Source organism: Lingula anatina, chromosome 2 (assembly GCF_051362555.1).
Source record: "Lingula anatina isolate TDL-2025a chromosome 2, LinAna3.0, whole genome shotgun sequence".
NCBI lineage: Eukaryota > Metazoa > Brachiopoda > Lingulata > Lingulida > Lingulidae > Lingula > Lingula anatina.
The window spans coordinates 6,659,835-6,678,443 of record NC_141768.1 but is presented as its reverse complement, the minus strand read 5'-3'; the positions used below and the strand labels follow the sequence as shown (position 1 = coordinate 6,678,443).

Here is an 18,609-nt window from a genome sequence, read left to right as displayed (position 1 = left end):
CATTTCTGAAAAATAAGTGAAGCATGTTGGGAATTAAAAACCAACATGGCGGAGAGTGTAACACATGTTCCAAGCTCGGAAGGTGTCGATGTTAAAATGGACTCTGAACAGGAAGAATTTTCACGCGTGAAACGAAAATCAAGAAAGAGGAAGCTTCAACAAGCAGAAGAAGCCGGACAAACATCAATGGACACGACCGAGGCTGCCCCAAAGAGACCCAACTTCCCTCCCATAAGCGGAGAGAAACTCATGGTACTGTGTCAGATGATCGATGCCCGGTGTATGACTTCATTGTAGTAGATTTGAGAATCAGTTTTGTATAAGCCCATTGTCAAATTGACAATGCCATTTCTATGATAACTGCTGCTTAATTATTTTTGTTATATTAAAAAAATATTTTTTTAGGGTGGAAAGTCAGATATGAGGAAAATAGCAGTACCAGCAAACAGATACACACCTCTTAAAGAAAATTGGATGAAAATTTTCACACCCATAGTTGAACATTTGCACTTACAAATTCGATTTAATCTTAAAAGCAGGAATGTGGAACTAAAGGTTTGTAGCACGCAACTTCTTAAAAATTTAAATCTACCTAGTTTGGACAGGGTTTTCCTTTACATGATGTTTACAGTAATACTGTATGTATGTACAGGGACAGATATGTGCATTACTTCATTTACTATTATATCTTTTCGGTATTTGCAATTATACATAAAGCCATTTGTTTCATGTCTTGTACTTACTGCTAAAGGTAAACTTAGCATATTAATAATAATCTTATATGATAATATCATTTTGACACATATTGGTTATTGCTCTTTTATAAAATATCTTCTTTTTCTTCAGACATGCAAAGAAACAAAGGACATAGGGGCATTACAAAAAGGGGCAGATTTTGTCAAAGCTTTTACTTTAGGTTTTGATGTAGAGGTTAGTTGTTGCAATCATTTAATGTCATCATACTTTCCTTTTCATTTCTAAACTCCTTGACTTTTTGCATATATGGTTTCTTCACACTATATGGAGTAAGCAGGGGGGTGGGCAATTACTATTTTTCTGCTTGCTAACATAAAGGTCTGATTACTAAATTCACGGTGAAAGTAAATGGGTTCTGGGAACATGGATATTGTTAAGTTGTAGTCATGTACATGTATTTGTTTGTTGAAAAACATTTAGTAAACACCCTTTTGGCATAAGATATATGAACATGTCTGTGTTTAATTCATTCGTTTTAAAGACAGTGTTTGAGCATGCACTGAAATGCATGATAAACATTATGTTTTATTTCATTGTTGTCATTGCTAGTTTAGAAATCTAACTTTTCATTTAATCAAAAGGTGATAATCTTTTGTTTTACAGGATGCCCTAGCATTGGTTAGACTTGATGACCTATATTTGGAATCCTTTGAAATTACAGATGGTTAGTACTTTGTATACAGTTACAAGCATATTTATTGTGAATATAGAAAAAAAATACACCAGAACTGATTTTGCCTCCCTGAGTGGCACTTGGAGCTATGATTTAAGTTCCCAGCTTTACCATGACCAGGTCTTTGAACAAAATATTGTATGACTACATAATTGAATAATTGTTAAATAATCTTCATTTAAGTTAACTTCATGACAATTAACTTCATTACAGCTAAGTCACACATTCTGAGCACTAAAAATTTGGAATCTGAACTCCTAGTCTTATCATTTTAGTCAAACCGCTGAAAGGTGATCACTTATCAAGAGCAATTGGGAGAATAGCAGGAAAAGGGGGAAGAACAAAGTTTACAATTGAAAATGTTACAAAAACAAGAATAATTTTAGCAGATACGTAAGTACATTTGAGATGAATGTTTATAACCTCCTGACCATAAGTGTGTGTGCTTTTTGGTTTTTAAACATTACCAAGGCTTCTTCAAACAAAGATAATGGTCTGCATCATGACATTCTGACTTCAAGATATCTTGGCTTTTTATGTCAAGATGAAAAGATGCTGAGAATAAAATCTTTGAATTGTGCTTCAAGTTAAAGGTTGGTCTGTTTATAACAAATTCCATCAAAAGTTTAATATAAATTGCCCCCTACCCCCTCCCCCCCCCCCCAAAAAAAAAAAAAAATAGAATAAGAATAAATAAAAATAGTGATGATAAATTATTGTTTCCTTCTTATTCACCTAAATTCTGGATTTTTTCTTTCTTTTCAGGAAGATACATATTCTGGGCTCCTTTCAAAACATAAAGATAGCAAGAACAGCTATATGTAGTCTTATTTTGGGTGAGCATAATTTTGTTTTTCTTTTTTTCACACTTAAGTTTATATTGGTTATTTTAGCACATCTTATTAAATAGTTGAAAAGATTCTGAAATATTTAAATTGAAAAAAAAAAATAATAATAAAGGACCTCTCCTGATTAATGAATTTTGACTAGAAAAGGTTACAATGTTGTTTCCACATGATAGATTGCATGGATGAAACATGATTCAAAGAGATATTTCAGATAGTTATTTTGAATTTTGAAAAGATTGTTTCATAAAAGCATTTTGTTTGGCTACTTTTAATTAGCATGAATTTATTGTGTGTAGATTTAAATGCTTACTTCTCTTCATACTTTTTTATTTCTAGGGAGTCCTCCATCCAAGGTATATGGAACTATGCGTTCAATTGCAGCTCGTTCTTCGGAAAGATTATGATAAAAAATATTAACATTGGACTAAGTGGAATTATGTCAAATTTCTCCAACATAGTTTTTTTTTCTTAATCTGAAAATATGTAGAGATAACTGTAGTCACAGCAGGAATCAAGTCTTCTACATCAACCCCAAACTGGGAAAAATTTATGACTGATTCAGGATTCCTAGGACAATTTCACCATGCTTATTTATTTGTACATATTTATAAATATATATTTGGATGGAATCGTGCAATGTGATTGCAAGAAAGGACAAATTATAACTCTTTTGTTAAGACAGATGAATCGGAGGTCAATTTTGTTGAGAAACTCCAAGGAGTTGATTTTTTACTGTGACACGTTGAAGCAGTAAATGCTCATTGTTAGCAGTTCCTAATTTTAGTAAAAAACATTACATACTAAATTGAAATTCATAATTGACTTGCTTTTTTCCTCAGTATGACAAGAACATTTGATATCCATCTAGGAAGTGTTTATGAAAATAATTGTATTTTAACATCTGGTCATTAACATAATGGCCTGTGGATTAATGATCTAATATTTGAGTAACACATTTGGCAAGCTAAGTTAAACCCATGATAACTACCCGGAATAATAATATTTTTGGCAGCAACGTAAAGCAAACAGAGCTCTCTGATATTATTGTTATTATTATTAAAATATGATGTCCAACAAATAGTTTTGCAAGACCATTTGTATGCAATAAAATGTAAAAATGAACTTTTGTGAGCCTGTTATTTGAGCTCAAGTTGATGTAAATGCTAGTACCTCTAAAAACCCAGGCCTTACAATGTTTATAAATGGAAACTGTGGTTTCTTGTTAGCAGCTTTGGCAAAGGAGAGGACCGAACTCTCGCGGGTTTAGTTGCCATATGAGATCTTCCTGTTGGAGGTTTAGAATGCACAAAAGGTGCGCCTGATGTGGTGGAGGTGGTCTGATTCCCGTCATTTTGACCGTCACTTATGTCGTCTCTGATAAACTCGGGGTGGTTAGCATGAGAACTTTTAAATGCCGGAGACGAACATGGACGCATGTTCGCTCTCTTGGCTTGTTCCAGTTGAAGGGCTCGCTTAATCTCCGTTTTCACTTCAAACTTTATTGGAAGATTTTCGAAAGAAGCAGCTTTTTCAGGTACATCAACGTTTTTTCGCATGCGATGCCCTTTTGAAGAATGTCTTCTGCTGGGTAAGACGGAATCCTCTGACACGCTTTCTGGTGACGTTTTTTGCAATGTTGTTGATGTGTCTTTATATTTGAGCCCCGCGTCTGCAAAGTAAACTGGGTACGGTGGGACGAAGCTATTTCTTTGTTTTTCTCTTAATTTCGCCTCTTTTGCGGCGGCACTTTGTATTCTCCTTTCACGTTCTGCGTCTTCTTCAGCTTTTTTGTAAAGTCTCCTCCCCACTATCTTTTTTCTAGATACGTCGTCCAAGGAACGAACTATAAGTCTCCTTAGATGTCTTTCGTCTTCTGTGCGTCTTCCTCTCCTTACAGATCCTATGGCGTCTGGATCGCCCAACCAACACTCCTTAACATTCAGTTGCCCCAAGGACATGCTGTTGCGTTTCAAGATATCACCTCTGCTATCAAATTCATTAAAATCCGATTGGTCAGATGATTTTACGGACGAACTGCTCCCTAACAATTTCTCGGTTTCTCTTTCCAACATACTTTTTTGTTTGGTTTCTTTGTTGGCTGGAATCTTTTCAAGCGACAAGCATGTTTTAATGAAACCTGATTCAGACTCTGTTGAGTTTTTCTTTTTGGCGGGTGTCGCTTGCAAGTTTGCTTCGTCTTCAGACAGGTTGCCATCGGCTCGTAAATCTGGAAGTGACGAACTCACTCCTAAATGTAGTTTCCGAAGCTTGTCACTTATTGCTGGTTTTCTTTCCTCTGTATTTCCGATGGAAGGTAAATGTTCAGAGGGAATATCGAGAGTTATTGGATTCAAAGCATCATCGACAAGCACCTTCGAAACAGCATGGTGAAGTTTTAAATTCATTAATCGAGTTTCAAGTTTCGCTTCCTCGTGTTGTATTCTAGATAAAAGATTCGTCCTTCCTTTCTCAATCTGTTTCTCAAGCAGCATTAATTCTCTTTTCTGCTTGAAATCCATCGTGAGCAATAGTAGGCCTGCAACGAGAGAATGGTGGAACACAATTGAGTTTAGAATTGGAGAGACAACTACCACAATTGAAAAGCTGATATGACAGGAACAAGAACGACATTTAACGTCGGATGCAAGATTTGAAGTGTGGGTGGGCTGGAACACTGACACCTGTAAGGTTTAACCTTAATCTAAATCTTCATATAACCTAACAGGGTAAAGTCACTTAATAACCCAATGTTACCATATTTTTCATTTTTAAACCAAGTTCATACCAGACTAAAGCTGAAACTAAATCATAAATACCGATCTGGGAAGGGGGTATTTTTAAGTTAATTCCCCTCATAGTAATTAAAATATAAAAACTATGCAACATTTTAGTGAATCGCATGTTCAAAATGATAGCCTATGGGATGATCAAACATAGAGTAAGAATCAACAGAAAGTGAATCACACTGAGTAATCATCAACCACTTAAAAAAACGACAAAGGGACGCTTAATTTCAGGAGTGTCTGAGGGAGAAGTGATCGGTTGTTTACTCAGAGGGGATGAGTTGGCGCTACCTGAAACTCTTTAACACTGATCACGCAATCAAAACATAACTGTCAACACCGAGACACTCCTCATAATCTTGATCAATTTTTGATATTTAGATAGTCCTTGTTACTGTATTGACTGAAAGGGATTTGTATTTTAACATGACATTCTGCTTAGCTACTCCTTGCTACTACATACTAAGACTATAATCAGATTAGTTTTTTTTTCGTCGGCATTTTAACAGTGGGAAAGTATGAAATGATTAACCGACTTGTGTCTACAAGTCACGATGAGTAACAAAATCTTAAAATAAAAAAGAGACCCTTCAAAGCTTCAAATTATATGCAGCACCTCCTCAAAATGTGATTACCTAATTACTATGCCATCGACAAAAGTGGAACATTCTACTAGAGGGTTTATTATAAAATGTTCATTTACGTTGATTTATATTCTGTCTAGTAAACAGGGATCAAAATAAGATACTGAGGTCACCTGTTGAATTATCTAAAGCAGATATTATAACTGATAATAATGGTTATCATTTTTCTTCTCCAGTACCTTAAAAGAAATCTGCTCTCCAATAAACACTGGCTATTGTTCTTTTACAGAAAACGAAACCGTCCCTAAGTCAGTCTTAATGTATAAACAATTCGATTGTACCATTTTTTTCACGGATTTCTTTGTGGTGTACACATGTAGTCGTATCTAACCTTTATTGAACCCACGCCTGGCAGCAGTGGATAAATATTTTTTTAATAGTAAATAGGTCAAATGTAGGGATCGCTTATCTTTGATTACTTAATATATGACGGGGGTCTGTTTGCTTTGTACTTTGTACACAGCAAATTTTGTTTTAAAGTTCAGTCTACCTTTTCTACCAGCTTTGGGCTATTAACGTTATTTAGTTTCGACAGCATATGTAAAGGAAGAAGAAACCTACAACGTCTAAGGCGACATTTAATTAGGATTTACAGATTCTTCACACGACTTTATCTCGACAAGACTTGTACCTGTACGTGTGAAGGGTCGTTTATCACAACTTAAGACGTTTTACTTGCCTGCCACGATAAGGAGAATTAAAAAGTCTACTGGCGAGAAACTCTTCAACGGCGTGTCATGATTTCTTGTTCCAGAATGCTGGAGTCAAAAGGTGCTACATGCATTGCAACGAACTGAATCCAACCAACGATTAAATTCAAAATAAACAGAACCGGTGAAAGAGTAAATAACAGACCCATTTATTTCAATGCCCAAGTATTGCTATGTTCGTTCATTCATATTTATAATGCATTAATCCACTGCTTGAATAACTATCGGCCTATTCACCCAAGTATTTTCTCTCTTCGTGCATGATAAAATCAATACGAATTGAAATATCAAAGTTTACAAATCCGGCTATGTAACTAAGTTTTTCATTGTTTTGCTGAGATAAAAAGAAGTGTGTTAAGACGCCATCTAGCGGTTTAGATTCTAACAAACCACACAGAAATAAACAAACAATAAGTGGAAAGTGACATTTTTAAGCGAATATCAATTTTCTTACCTTGAAAATGGATCGAAATAAGCTTTATGGGAATGTTTGATATATACATATATATTTTTAACGTTAAAACTTCTGTAATTACGTACATGATAAATTGCAAATATAACAGATTCTATTATCTAAAACGAAAAAGAGAAATATATTTCCAACGCAAAATGAAAAAGATACAATTCATAGGAGATAAACCTTAAAATCTTTTTCTATTGTCTCATTTAATTGATTTATTGTTGTTGTTGCTATTTTCAACGAGACCAAGTAATTGACAAGGAGGGGAAATGTTTTATAATGTACAAAAGTGACGAGCTGATTAAAATGTAAATACAAAAACACATGTATGTATGAAGTAAATTGAGAACGTTACACGGGTTCTGTTGTTGTTTATACTAGTGGATAATGCATAATTGCAGGGAGGGGGCACACTTAGTCGCTTTTTATTTATTTATTTTTGTTTTGAAATTTTTGAAATAAAAATTATCTTTTGGTTATGGTCTAAAATCAAACTTTTAGCATTTTCTTAAATCCTTACACCCCCTGAAGGTCGTCCATGTTAGGGATAAACCAACAGACTTTGGAGTATTGACTTTCACCGTCCTTTTTATTAAAAACCTTTGAATTGGGAATTTAATTATCTTAAAATGTCAGCTGAAGTTCAAACTGGCATAAAATAATTTCCCTTTGTGCGTATAAAATCACCTTTTATCCAGTTATTCAATTTATTTGCCACAGACTAAGTAGCCCACGGATTCGTAACAAAAAATGATTTTTGCAAATAACTCACAGCGTTATATCTAAACATTATAAGTTCTATTCTAGAGGCAAGGATAAACTTGTCAAAGATTTACAACTACTTATCGTTCCTAGATGTTGACAGCCATATTCAATTTGAGAGCATTTTATCACTGAGTACACATTCTTCTCGCGTTACTAAAACGGCATCGCATTATTATAGGTCGAGTTATTGATTCATAAATCCCCAATCATCCTATTCAAATATATGGAGGACGTAAAAGCGAACTGTCCCGTTGCTCGTTTTGTTCTTCCTTAATCAAGAAACCATTAAGCTTCTCTTACCTGGCTTGTTTAAAGAATACTTTAGTATATAATGAACATTGCCGGAGGTTGGATAGCTGAGTGTATTTGAAAAGTTTTTTTTTTTTTATCTGGAGATTGTTTCCCCTGTATTGCATCAATATGGGTTTCGTGCAGAAAAGCCCGGTAATCTTCCTGTCTAATCAACCCGGGAATTTAAGGTAAAGAAACGAGGAAATAAAGCAAGGACTAGACTCAGTCGGCATTAGAAAACCAATAGATAACCCGATTGGTTCTGCTGACATTGATACTGGACGCAGGATTAAATGGTAGGCCATAGGCTTGGGTTGCAGGGGTATGCCAGAAAACCATTCCCGTTAAAGCCACCACAAAATGACACAGTCGTGACTGACGAGCTGATCAGGTGATTTTAGGTGAGCTATAGTATTACAGAAACAGGGAAACTGTGAATAAATTCCCCCGGGTTCTAAGAAACGGGTGGATATCTTCAAAAGATTACGCATCTTCCTTATTGGACAGAAATTCATCAAAGTGTCAAACTTTCCAATCAACGACAAGACGCCTCTTAAAAGCGTTTCGCACATCTTCTATGAACTTATCCGAATTGTTTGTTGAATGTTCGACTTAAGACAAGGTTCCTATTATACCGGCTCAAGCTGATAGCTCGAGACAGGAATTTTACGGTGTGCGTGTCACAGATTACCATACCTTGATAGGGGAGCTAGCTCTATAGGGAGATACCACTTGGACAACAGAATTAGCACGAGTGACGTAGCGTATAGACACCACTGAAAACAGACGCTGAAGAGTTAGACACATGCTAGTTTTTTATACGTTGAAATCACGTCTGGTATCTTGCTAAAAGGGTTGAAAATGTGACAACCACGGGCACAGACTGACATCCGGAAACAGCACGAATGATATGACTGTCATTTACGCATAGAAACCAAAGCAAACATGAGTTGAGAGTCCTTTGTCAAATATATTTGGAAGACAGCACTTTAAACCTACTTAAAGGTTAACTTAAAGGACAGAACTGACACGAGAGTTATAAAAGCCAGGATGCCTATTGAAACCACTAGAAACAGATGCTGACATTTTTTAAGGATTTGAGAGTTGTCTCTCAAAAACACCCAGAACACCAGTAATGAGCGACGTAGGTCATCTGTATCACGACGCCAGTCATGGCGCTATATTGGACGTCAAAGAATTTCTACGCACAAGAAAGACAAATGCTAGAGAAGAGAAGCATCTCAAAGCTCAGACAAAGTAAGAGATTCCATATTTTGGTTTCCATCTCCATTATATTTTGTTTATTTCTCTTCCAATACCTACGCGCGCAGTATCCAATGTGTGTTATCAGGATTAAGATGATGTTCGGTTGACTTCCCAACACACAATTAAGCACTATTGCAAATTTAACGCAGAAACCCTGAGAGCTACTTAAGAAGCGTTCGTGTTTAGCGTAACATCTTTTCGAAACCAAAGTCACGAAAAAGTTATCTTTTGTGTTTAGCAAATGACCATGTGTCTGCTTGGATACGGTTACAGTTGACATTTTATAGTGCTGTGGTATGACTTCACGTCATTGCTTACATCCTTTTACATGTTTCATATGTGATCTCATTGTAAGACGAAATGCTTGCAAAAGCTGAAAGATAAACAATACTTCCAAATTAATTGTAATGATAATTATTAATACGTAGATTATAACGATACCTAAGAATATTGCACTGGCAGACATAATTTAAAATAAAAGATTAAATGTTGGCCATGAACGTAAAGTCCACAAATGTCAGCAAATCTCAAATTTAATTTCATTACTTTTGATTTTGTGTTTGATTTCAGCACAATGAGTATGTAGTGAATTTTTCTACAAATTTTACTACCAAAAGTATTATATTTGTGTCATTAAAACTAAAAAATTAATAAACAACATTAGACGAAATACCCCCTAAATAGCAATGATTTTATTTATTCCTTTAAACCAATACGCAGATAAAACTGCTTAGCACTATTCGAGATTTTTTTTCATTATTTCTATTTTTACTATTTCTATTTTTTTAATTTTAGAGTTATTGACAGAGCAATAGACGTCACAAGACGAAAACACCGCCACGAAAAAGCCAGCGTAAAAAATGATCTCAGTGATATTTTGGCACGAACGCCTTCCTTGGCTGCAATACGACCATTTTCAAGCTCTGCCGTGGCACTTCTCAGAGAAAACGAGCAGTACCATAACAGACAGAGAAGAAAGGGCAGTTTACCAGTGTCTGCTAAAGAGTTGGGTCTTGCAGCCGGTGCTGCCGGTTCTGTGATCTCCGCCACGAAAAGCCTTCCCGCCATACCGACAGCCTATTCTAACAGTGAACGCAGGCCGAGGACTGTTGCGCATGCACCGAGCCGTACGTGCCCAGACCTTTCTTTCGAATTTAGCAATTTTTCAATAAAGACAAGCACCCTTTACAAAATTAAACGAGTCAATAACATATCGAAATCTCTAAGTGTTTTGTACGCAAAGATGTCCAACGACGAAGACAGATACAGGAAGATGCATAAAGCCCACGCGGATCTGTTGGAAAGGTTCAAAAAGGCTGAAGATAACGAAGCCTACCAAATCGCTAAAATAGTTCTGAAAAACAGCAAGTACAGATCTCTTGTTGATAAGAACTACGACCCCCAGATTTCAGACGACGAAAAGACAGCGGACGACTTGGAGAAAGCATCTGTAGATTTAAAGACAACAAACATGTCGTTAAAGGAAGAAGATGACCAGTTGAACCAGGAGGGGGAGATTGAAAAAACATTTAACAGTGCTAAGCGTCTTTCTATCAAGTCTCGCAGTAGTGCGCCTAATTCACGAGAAACTCACTTCTCAGAACCTGTGACTAAAGCTGGGATTGGACCAAGTGGATTTTTGAAACAACTTGTCGAAGACTTGGAAAAAGAAGATTCATCACTAGACGGTCGCGATAATCTTACAGAAAATACTATCGATTCGCCTTCTAAAGTACTATTACCAGGAGAAAGTGGAATCTCAAAGCTACCTGAAATATGGAAACGCGATATTAAACCGGAAAAAACGAAGGAAAAGAAAAAGGTCGTTAACAGGGTAACAATTGGAGGAAGAATAAGAAAAACCACATACACACCTTAATATTGAAATTCCAAAAAAAGAGAGATTGATGATGTAAATGCAAATGACTAATATTTAATTTAGCTATTCATGTTTCTAGTTATCTAAACAATAGATTGTTCAATCTAATCCTGATTCTCACTCTTCATAGAGCAATAAATGTGCAATAAAGATATAAGTTATATAAATGAGATACTCGATATCAATTTAATAACACTATTCAGAAAATATCCAGTCGTGAAGTATTAAGATAGAATATCTGCTGTCCCAGTTCTGTTTAAGCCCTGTTGTTATTCTCTTGTAATGGTACACAAGCCCGGTGTATTAACAAACAGCTCCTTGCCTTGGAGATGATGTCTTCAGTATTGACAAAACTGTCTGACTGAAGTGAGATTGATCGCCAAGAGCAGAGCTCTTATAGAAGGGATGATTGCGTGCCACCAGATAGCAAAGTGCGGTGGTCTAAAAGTCTGTTTCAGATAAAGGACCATGATATGTTTGAACAAGATATCAGCTGACACATAATCCAATTAGAGATAAATGATCGATCAGCGCAAATTGTGGTAGATGAGCCGGGTATATATTTTGATTGTGCTCATTACTCCCATTAAAAGCTTCGCAATCAGATTTTCTTGGAATATTTTTTTCGCGGAAAAGTTCGAGGTGATCTTATCGTAAGTCTAATCTCTCTGTTTTGTTTTTACAAAATGGAAATGGATTGAAGTCTAGCATAGTGCCATCAAACATTTAATCAAGAGTTTAGCTAAATGCAATACAAACCAGATCGCCAGGAGAACATAACGATACACCCGGTCTGTCAGAACTCTTAAAGCAGGCCCACACAACATGACACCACATTTTATTTGAGTAAAAATGTTCATTAGCTTGGTAGTTGGATCATACATGAAAATTATCAAACACAAGTTGAAAAGCTTTCAAACTGTTAGCTTACGCTAAACCTGTACTGGACGTAGGCCCTCATCAGACTGATGTGAGTAGAAGTTGTTACTCACTGACCGCTAAGTGGTATAGCGGCCAGGACCCTCTTATAAACGTTGGGTAGATAGACACCCCGCCCCCCGTTCCTATTCATGGGTGGCTGGTGACGCTTCATGCTGATAGTCTCTCGTAACTTACGGCGTAATTTTTTTTCTTTCTTTTTTTTTCTTTCTTTCTTTTTTTTTTTTTTTTTTTTTTTTTTGTGAACGATTATTCTAGATCATATAAAACGTTGCATATATGAAACCATTTCAAACTTAATTAACAATCTAAATAAACCCAGTATTTTTTTCTCCACTAGTGCTGCCCCTATTGACGTGGTACTGACGTCTCTAATATTAATTTTTGCGGAATAATTACACGTGTTAAATAATTTTAATTATAAAGATAACAAACTTGCAAGTTTAATATTGTATGCTTTACATGTTTGATGACTCTTGTCCTGCTTGTCCTTTCTAACTTGGAAGATGGACAAAAGACAAAGACCGCTGTAAAAAAATAATAATAAAAATAAAAATCCCCTTAAAAACTAGTATTTCTATTACAACTATAACTACAACTACAATAAAATAACGATAAAACCCCGTAATCCTGCGACTCTGACAAGACTGGTGGCTGTGAATGAGTGGAATACTCTCATTTTGCGTGGGGTCTATGCAACTTGTTGCTAATGGCATATCTTCAAGAAAAATATGCCAGGTGTTTAACTGTACCTGATATAGGCGGTCTGTCGGGGTCGACAAAAACATCTACAGGCATGCAGGGGTGGATTGGAGGGTGCCCGTGGAAACCAATACAGGAACGGCAGAAACGACCGCAAAACAGGAGGAAACAGTACAAGCCACCGAAAGCTGGTCCGTGACTCATGGGACGAGCAATGTTTGAGATATCTTGTCTACTTTCCTCCCTCACGTGAGGGTGAGTAGTGGTGTTCCAAAGCTGTCCGGTGTCCTAGGGTCAGAGAGAAGGAGAGAAGAGAGAGAGTACACCAATGTCATCTTTGATCAGGGGTAGTTCTACGACTGCCATTTGCTACCCTCTACCAGGGCGAATGATTGATTTTTCACAAGATATTCACAGATATGTCAAATAGACAGTCATTTGATTCTCTGGCTTTTTGAAAATTTGCCTATAATTTCTGCCACCCTGGTAGAGGGTAGCCATTTGGTACCTTTACTTGTTGCCGCCCCATCCCTAGAAAGCTGTCAAATAGAGACCAGCGCAGGTTCTCTGTAGTACGTGTAGGAAGATCTTTGTGTGTCGCCAAATGTATATAATGTGCAAAACTAAGCTGGCAGGAACATTTACTTACACATAAATGGATTTTATTTTAATCGAAATTTTAATCAAATAAAGCACAGGTGGTGCTGTTATCACAAATCTTCTTCCAAAACCTTGGCATCAGTTTCTGAAACTCAACCTTGTTTTCTGATTTTGTCAACAAGAAAGCAGTAAATGCATTTTATAAGCACTAACATCAATGATTCATCATACACGCCTTGTAATAATGATACATCTTATTACTAACTGTGCCGAGAGCTTTGTGTCATTACACTTTAGGCTTCAAATCCCGTTGCGATACAATCGACATCAAATTAGGGACCTCTTTAGGCACATTAAGTGACAAAAATATGAGCCATCATCTCTAAATTCGGACAAAATAGTAAGACCGCAATTTTTTAAATTGCGTTTTTAAATTTTATTTTAATTTAATTTATTTATCTATTTATTTATTTTTGGTTAATGAACATGTTATTTGAATAGTGAGGATACTATCTTCCGAAATTTGCTCATTACCTTTTCTGTTTTCTACCAAGATAATAATGGAACTTGTTAATCCTCACGTAACTCCTTCATTGTCATCGAGTGACCCGCAATTCTGAGAATTACAAGGAAACGTATAAATAATTGCTGTCATCAGTACTATTAGTCGTAATGAATTATTTATGATGATGGTGTTTTGACAGAGTGTGCCTGTGTTTGTAGGAGGGGGTTATATTGAAAGTTATAAATGATAGGCACAAAATGAAGATGCATCACTCGTGTTTACCTTTGCTTGTGTGTGCGTGCGTGTGTGTGTGTGTGTGAGTGGGGGGGTGGGAGATTGATAATATTAGTATTTATGAATAATACAAATGTTTTCATAATTCATCCATTCTGATTGTTTACACGCGTGTGTTTGCGCATTTTTTGTATGCGCCAGCTAAGATCTAATAAACGGTATATTAGATCATAGGCGCCAGTAAGTGTGTATCTGTGGGTGTGTGTACGTGCACGCACACATGTTCGCGTTTACGTGCGTATGTGTGTTTTCGAAGTTAAGAAAAAACAAATCTGCGACAATACGCATATTCCTTCCGTGGTCATAGCGGCGGTGTTTATCTGTGTGTGGTATGAAGTGACCGGGGTTTCTTAAGTCGCTACTGGTATTTATATCACAGTTGTTGTTATCATCCTTTCCAATCAGGATGAATCTGTTCCCGGACGAGTCTCATTAAGTTGTTTATGAATATAACGAAACACAAAATCTAAACAAGAAATTGCTTCCTAAATTATTAACACAAATTTGCAGAAAATTACTTTCGAATGACTAAGAGCGTTGTTTATTTGACGAAAAGACGCAGGAGGGTAGATGGCGTGATTTCTATGAAAAATGATTAATGAACAGGTTATGGACGGAATGAGTTTATGACTGAGATTGATGAAATTTTAATAATTGAAACTTCAGAGAAAATATCTGTTGAACACGTGCGCTTTCTTGATTATTCGTTTTTGTAGAAGGGGTGAGTAAATGTAACCTCCAATCTCTAGAAAAGATATTCTTGTTCTCTAAAAATAAATAGAAAGGCGTGCCCCGTAAAACCAAGGAATTTGACGTAAAAGAGTACGACAACATGTTTTTTACCTCAAAAAGGAAGAGGTCATACAAAAATGATAAAGATATCAGGGTATTATTTTTTCTCTCTTTACTTTTATCAAAGTTAAAGTTGGCTGAATAAGATTTTTTAAAAAGCGACTTTAACTGTCATTCAATCTACGATTTGATACAACAGATAACTGGTCTAGTTTGAACCGGTCGACCTTCGTTGAAACTCTCTCTCTCTCTCTCTCTCTCTCTCTCTCTCTCACACACACACACACACACACACACACACACACGCTTTTATCAAGGACTCTTTATATCTTATATTTTGTAATTTTCAACAGGGATCATCTTCTAATTCCAACATGCTTACTCATCATTTATACATGTATGGTGAACATTCCCTTTTCTATTTTGAGAATTGTTTGTCGTGAAAATGACTTTGGAGGCAAAAGGTCATAATTCATGCGTTGGCCGAAATACATACGTCACAATGGAACAGGGTCAATTCTCAGGGTGTATAGCATAATTTTCACAAGGGCGTTTTTTTGTTATTGTGATGCTTTTGATAAATATCAAAGTAAATATTCATCATTTTGAGAGTTAGAGAAAAGATCAGTACCATGAGCCATGTGCACGTTTCACATTTCGAACATTATGTGTAAAGTCAGCACATTTGATAAATGATGTTTAAAACTGTATTCTAGTTTTAATTGGGATATAACAAATAAAGGTTTATCTGTCACAAATTAGAAGGAATACGTCCGATAAGACATTAATATATATCATTTTTATTGCAGATTAACATTGTAATTAAAGACCGCGTTGGATTAAGAGATATAGGGAATCACGACTAATATCTACTTATGAAGCAAAAAAGATTGGATCGCACAAGTAATTTACCGATCTCAGCACAGTATCAATATCCCACATTAAAATCTTCAAATGACGAGAATCACACATTATTTTTAATAAAGTAAATGCCTGGGAAATGACACATTAGTAATGATATGACTGAGTAAGTTCACAGCGTGGCGGCAATTGAACTTTCCTCGTGAGAGAGCCATGACGCATCTTCTGTCACTCGACTATAGCTTTATGTTCGATCACTCTAGATGCCTCTGTGTTCTTTCGAAAACAATGGCAATCCACTGAGTAAGAGAAGACACAGAAGGCAATCCAAACTCAACCTTAACTTAGTCATGCAATTAGATTAATTCCATCATTGCCAAGTAGTACGTGTACTAAATACTCAAAGTAGGTTTACCCCACACGATAGCGTTAAAATAGTCTACCTTAGTAATCAGAAAACCAGACTGCATAATAGACCTTTACAAATTAGGACACCCATTCCCCAAATCAGATGATCCACAATAATTTTATTAAATTGGAAAGATTGAAAGTGAAAACGGGTAAAGCAAGTTTTTATGTGAGGTATGTACGGGAAGACTGGTCAGTCAATTAAAATTAAATTATTATAATAGAAATGCGATTAAACGTCGAATCCAAATGCGGGGAAAGGTCAAGCAATGGTGCGCGAGTAGCAAAAAAATACTTTTATTTTTCGAGAAAAATTCAATTTTTGGGAAAAATTCTGGATAGGATACCTCCAATTGTGTGAGAGTATAATAGATTCCAATAGTCTGGAATTAGGATAGGTTATCATCCTTTACCTGTGTAAATCCTACATCGACTTCTATACGTCCAAGTTTCATTTTAGGACAAGTAAAGTCTTAGAATAGGCATTGGCGTTCATATTGCGTTTTCCGGTAATATCTATCGGTCAAGTGAGGTAAGATCGCTTTCCTCGGAATAGAGGTTTAGTCAGTAACGAAAGGTTTGAGTGCTTTTTGGTAACAGAAACGTCATAAATGTAAGATTAGGTCTGTGCTTGTCAAAACATTGGGTAAAAATAACTGGTGAAGTCTGTACGGGGTAAAGAAAGGTACATTCGTACTTCACGATGATACGAATAAGCATCATGATGCATCTTTAGCTTAGGCTTGGATAGGCTTGAATAAAAGGTTTATTTGTCCAAATTTTAAGTAGGCTAAGCAAGCAGAATTTTATCTTAAAAAGATCTTGCTTATACTATCTCGGACACATCGGTTTGCTGTAACTGTCATTGAAAGTTAGTTAAAGGAGCACACTATTGTTTTAAAAAATGTTGCATACAAGGAGAACCTAAAAATAACTTTGTAAAGATCATCCTAAATTTCTATCGTACTCCCGGTAACTCACCTCCTTGTTGATATTTTTCGTCATTATTTTAATAAACTATTATTATAACTATAATGTGGATTGGAAACTGAATGAATGATTTATTTCAGGCTATGAAATTTTACATAAAAAGATCTTAGGCGGCAAATGACTTATTACCAGTTTGTTGCTAACCTGAAGAAAAACCTATCCAGACTAACTTAATTCTAAACTATGATGTAATGAGAACTGCCGTATGTTTGAATTGATTTTAGTGGGAATAAAAGCCGCCTGAGAAAAGGGCTTCAAAGGTAAAGGAGAAAAATACAACAGCTAGAAACACATTTCAAAGATAAATTAAGTGACTCATAGGTTTGAAACAACTATGTATTGTGAATTAAAAGCGCGCCACACTGTCAGGAAGCGTCGATGGTAAATTGAAACTCCGGAAATTTCTACAACCCGTCGACCCACATTTGAGGGATAGAGTTGATAACCGGCAGAGAGTTGAGTTATTAATTTTTTTCGATTTTCCTATTTTTACGATCTCTCCCACCCTGAGTATTAGCGATTAGTGATAGAAAATAAATACATGGCAAGATGGTGTTACCGCAAGTTTTTGTTAGGACTACTACTCTGAATTTAAAAACATCTTGCGCGTTTTCCATTTTGATAATCTTATGATTCATGCGAAGAAGTCAAACTAGACACACTGCTCGGTTTTACAGGATACGGGATCATCCTGAAATTATGTGAATCTGTAGCATACAGGGTGATTTCCCTCCCGGCGATTGAGCTGCACGTAATGCTAGAAAAAGCGTAAATAAGCAAAATGAAAACGGGAGCAAAAACTGACGTCTGAGTTCACATTAAAGAAAAGATATGAGTTATCTTTTATCAATTTTACCAGGAGAGTTTGACGAGTTTGGTAACATGCAATTAAGCAGCTTAAACTAATATTTCAATTTCACAAACAAGCCAGATATTATTTTGAAAACTACACCCTGCATCCTTGCGCACAAGGAAATTTCTCCTTGTGTCCGGAAGTTGATTTTGAATTTAGATGAAAAAGCACCTGTCAGATCTGTTCCCCTTTTATTACCCATAACATCTCCAGTCTGATTTTTTAAGGAGATTGGTTTAGATGATGTTACTCGAGAATATATATATTCTTGTTTCTAAAGACTTCTTTTCATTAAATTTTATTCATTATTTAATTGGTATCTTCCCTCTTTTTTTCGAAATTGTTTTTTAAACCATTTTCTGATCAATACTTTCTTTAAAAAACAACATTCTCCATACTGCCATATATTTCCATCCATCAAATCTTTTTTTTTTTTCGATCAACGGGGAATGAACAATCCAATAAGGCCCCCCAAAAGACATATCTTGTACTAAGTTCGATAAGCCTGTATCACTGATGTTGGTGCACTCTCCGCTTTATCACTGTAAGTGCACTTATTCTACCCGGTAAGTCGCTGGAGGTCAAGTCTA

At 35.9% G+C, this 18,609-nt stretch overlaps 3 protein-coding genes across 3 annotated transcripts; 2 read left to right on the top strand and 1 right to left on the bottom strand.

The window, feature by feature from the left end:
• Positions 1-16: 16 nt before the first annotated feature.
• LOC106171776 (RNA-binding protein PNO1) lies at positions 17-3,099 on the top strand. Its single transcript, XM_013552244.3, has 7 exons — positions 17-252; positions 406-555; positions 847-930; positions 1,360-1,420; positions 1,705-1,822; positions 2,195-2,265; positions 2,614-3,099. The coding sequence occupies exons 1-7, from the start codon at positions 46-48 to the stop codon at positions 2,679-2,681; spliced, it is 759 nt and encodes a 252-aa protein (XP_013407698.1). The 5' UTR covers positions 17-45; the 3' UTR covers positions 2,682-3,099.
• Positions 2,956-13,137, bottom strand: LOC106171774 (uncharacterized). The gene is made up of 2 exons (XM_013552242.3): positions 12,767-13,137; positions 2,956-4,813 (listed from the first exon to the last, which is right to left on the bottom strand). The coding sequence occupies exons 1-2, from the start codon at positions 12,918-12,920 to the stop codon at positions 3,474-3,476; spliced, it is 1,494 nt and encodes a 497-aa protein (XP_013407696.2). The 5' UTR covers positions 12,921-13,137; the 3' UTR covers positions 2,956-3,473.
• LOC112041821 (uncharacterized) lies at positions 8,352-11,681 on the top strand. The gene is made up of 2 exons (XM_024075513.2): positions 8,352-9,187; positions 9,992-11,681. Exons 1-2 carry the CDS (start codon positions 9,066-9,068, stop codon positions 11,073-11,075), a joined length of 1,206 nt encoding a protein of 401 aa, XP_023931281.2. The 5' UTR covers positions 8,352-9,065; the 3' UTR covers positions 11,076-11,681.
• Positions 13,138-18,609: the final 5,472 nt, after the last annotated feature.

Excerpts from the sequence above, each read along its gene's own strand:
- LOC106171776 (XM_013552244.3), top strand. The coding sequence starts at position 46 with ATGGCGGAGAGTGTAACACATGTTCCAAGCTCGGAAGGTGTCGATGTT. Across the intron at positions 253-405 it reads TAAGCGGAGAGAAACTCATG|GGTGGAAAGTCAGATATGAG; the intron begins GTACTGTGTCAG and ends ATATTTTTTTAG. Across the intron at positions 556-846 it reads GCAGGAATGTGGAACTAAAG|ACATGCAAAGAAACAAAGGA; the intron begins GTTTGTAGCACG and ends CTTTTTCTTCAG.
- LOC112041821 (XM_024075513.2), top strand. The coding sequence starts at position 9,066 with ATGAGCGACGTAGGTCATCTGTATCACGACGCCAGTCATGGCGCTATA. Across the intron at positions 9,188-9,991 it reads CATCTCAAAGCTCAGACAAA|AGTTATTGACAGAGCAATAG; the intron begins GTAAGAGATTCC and ends TTTTAATTTTAG.
- LOC106171774 (XM_013552242.3), bottom strand. The coding sequence starts at position 12,920 with ATGAGTCACGGACCAGCTTTCGGTGGCTTGTACTGTTTCCTCCTGTTT. Across the intron at positions 4,814-12,766 it reads CGACAGACCGCCTATATCAG|GCCTACTATTGCTCACGATG; the intron begins GTACAGTTAAAC and ends CTCTCGTTGCAG.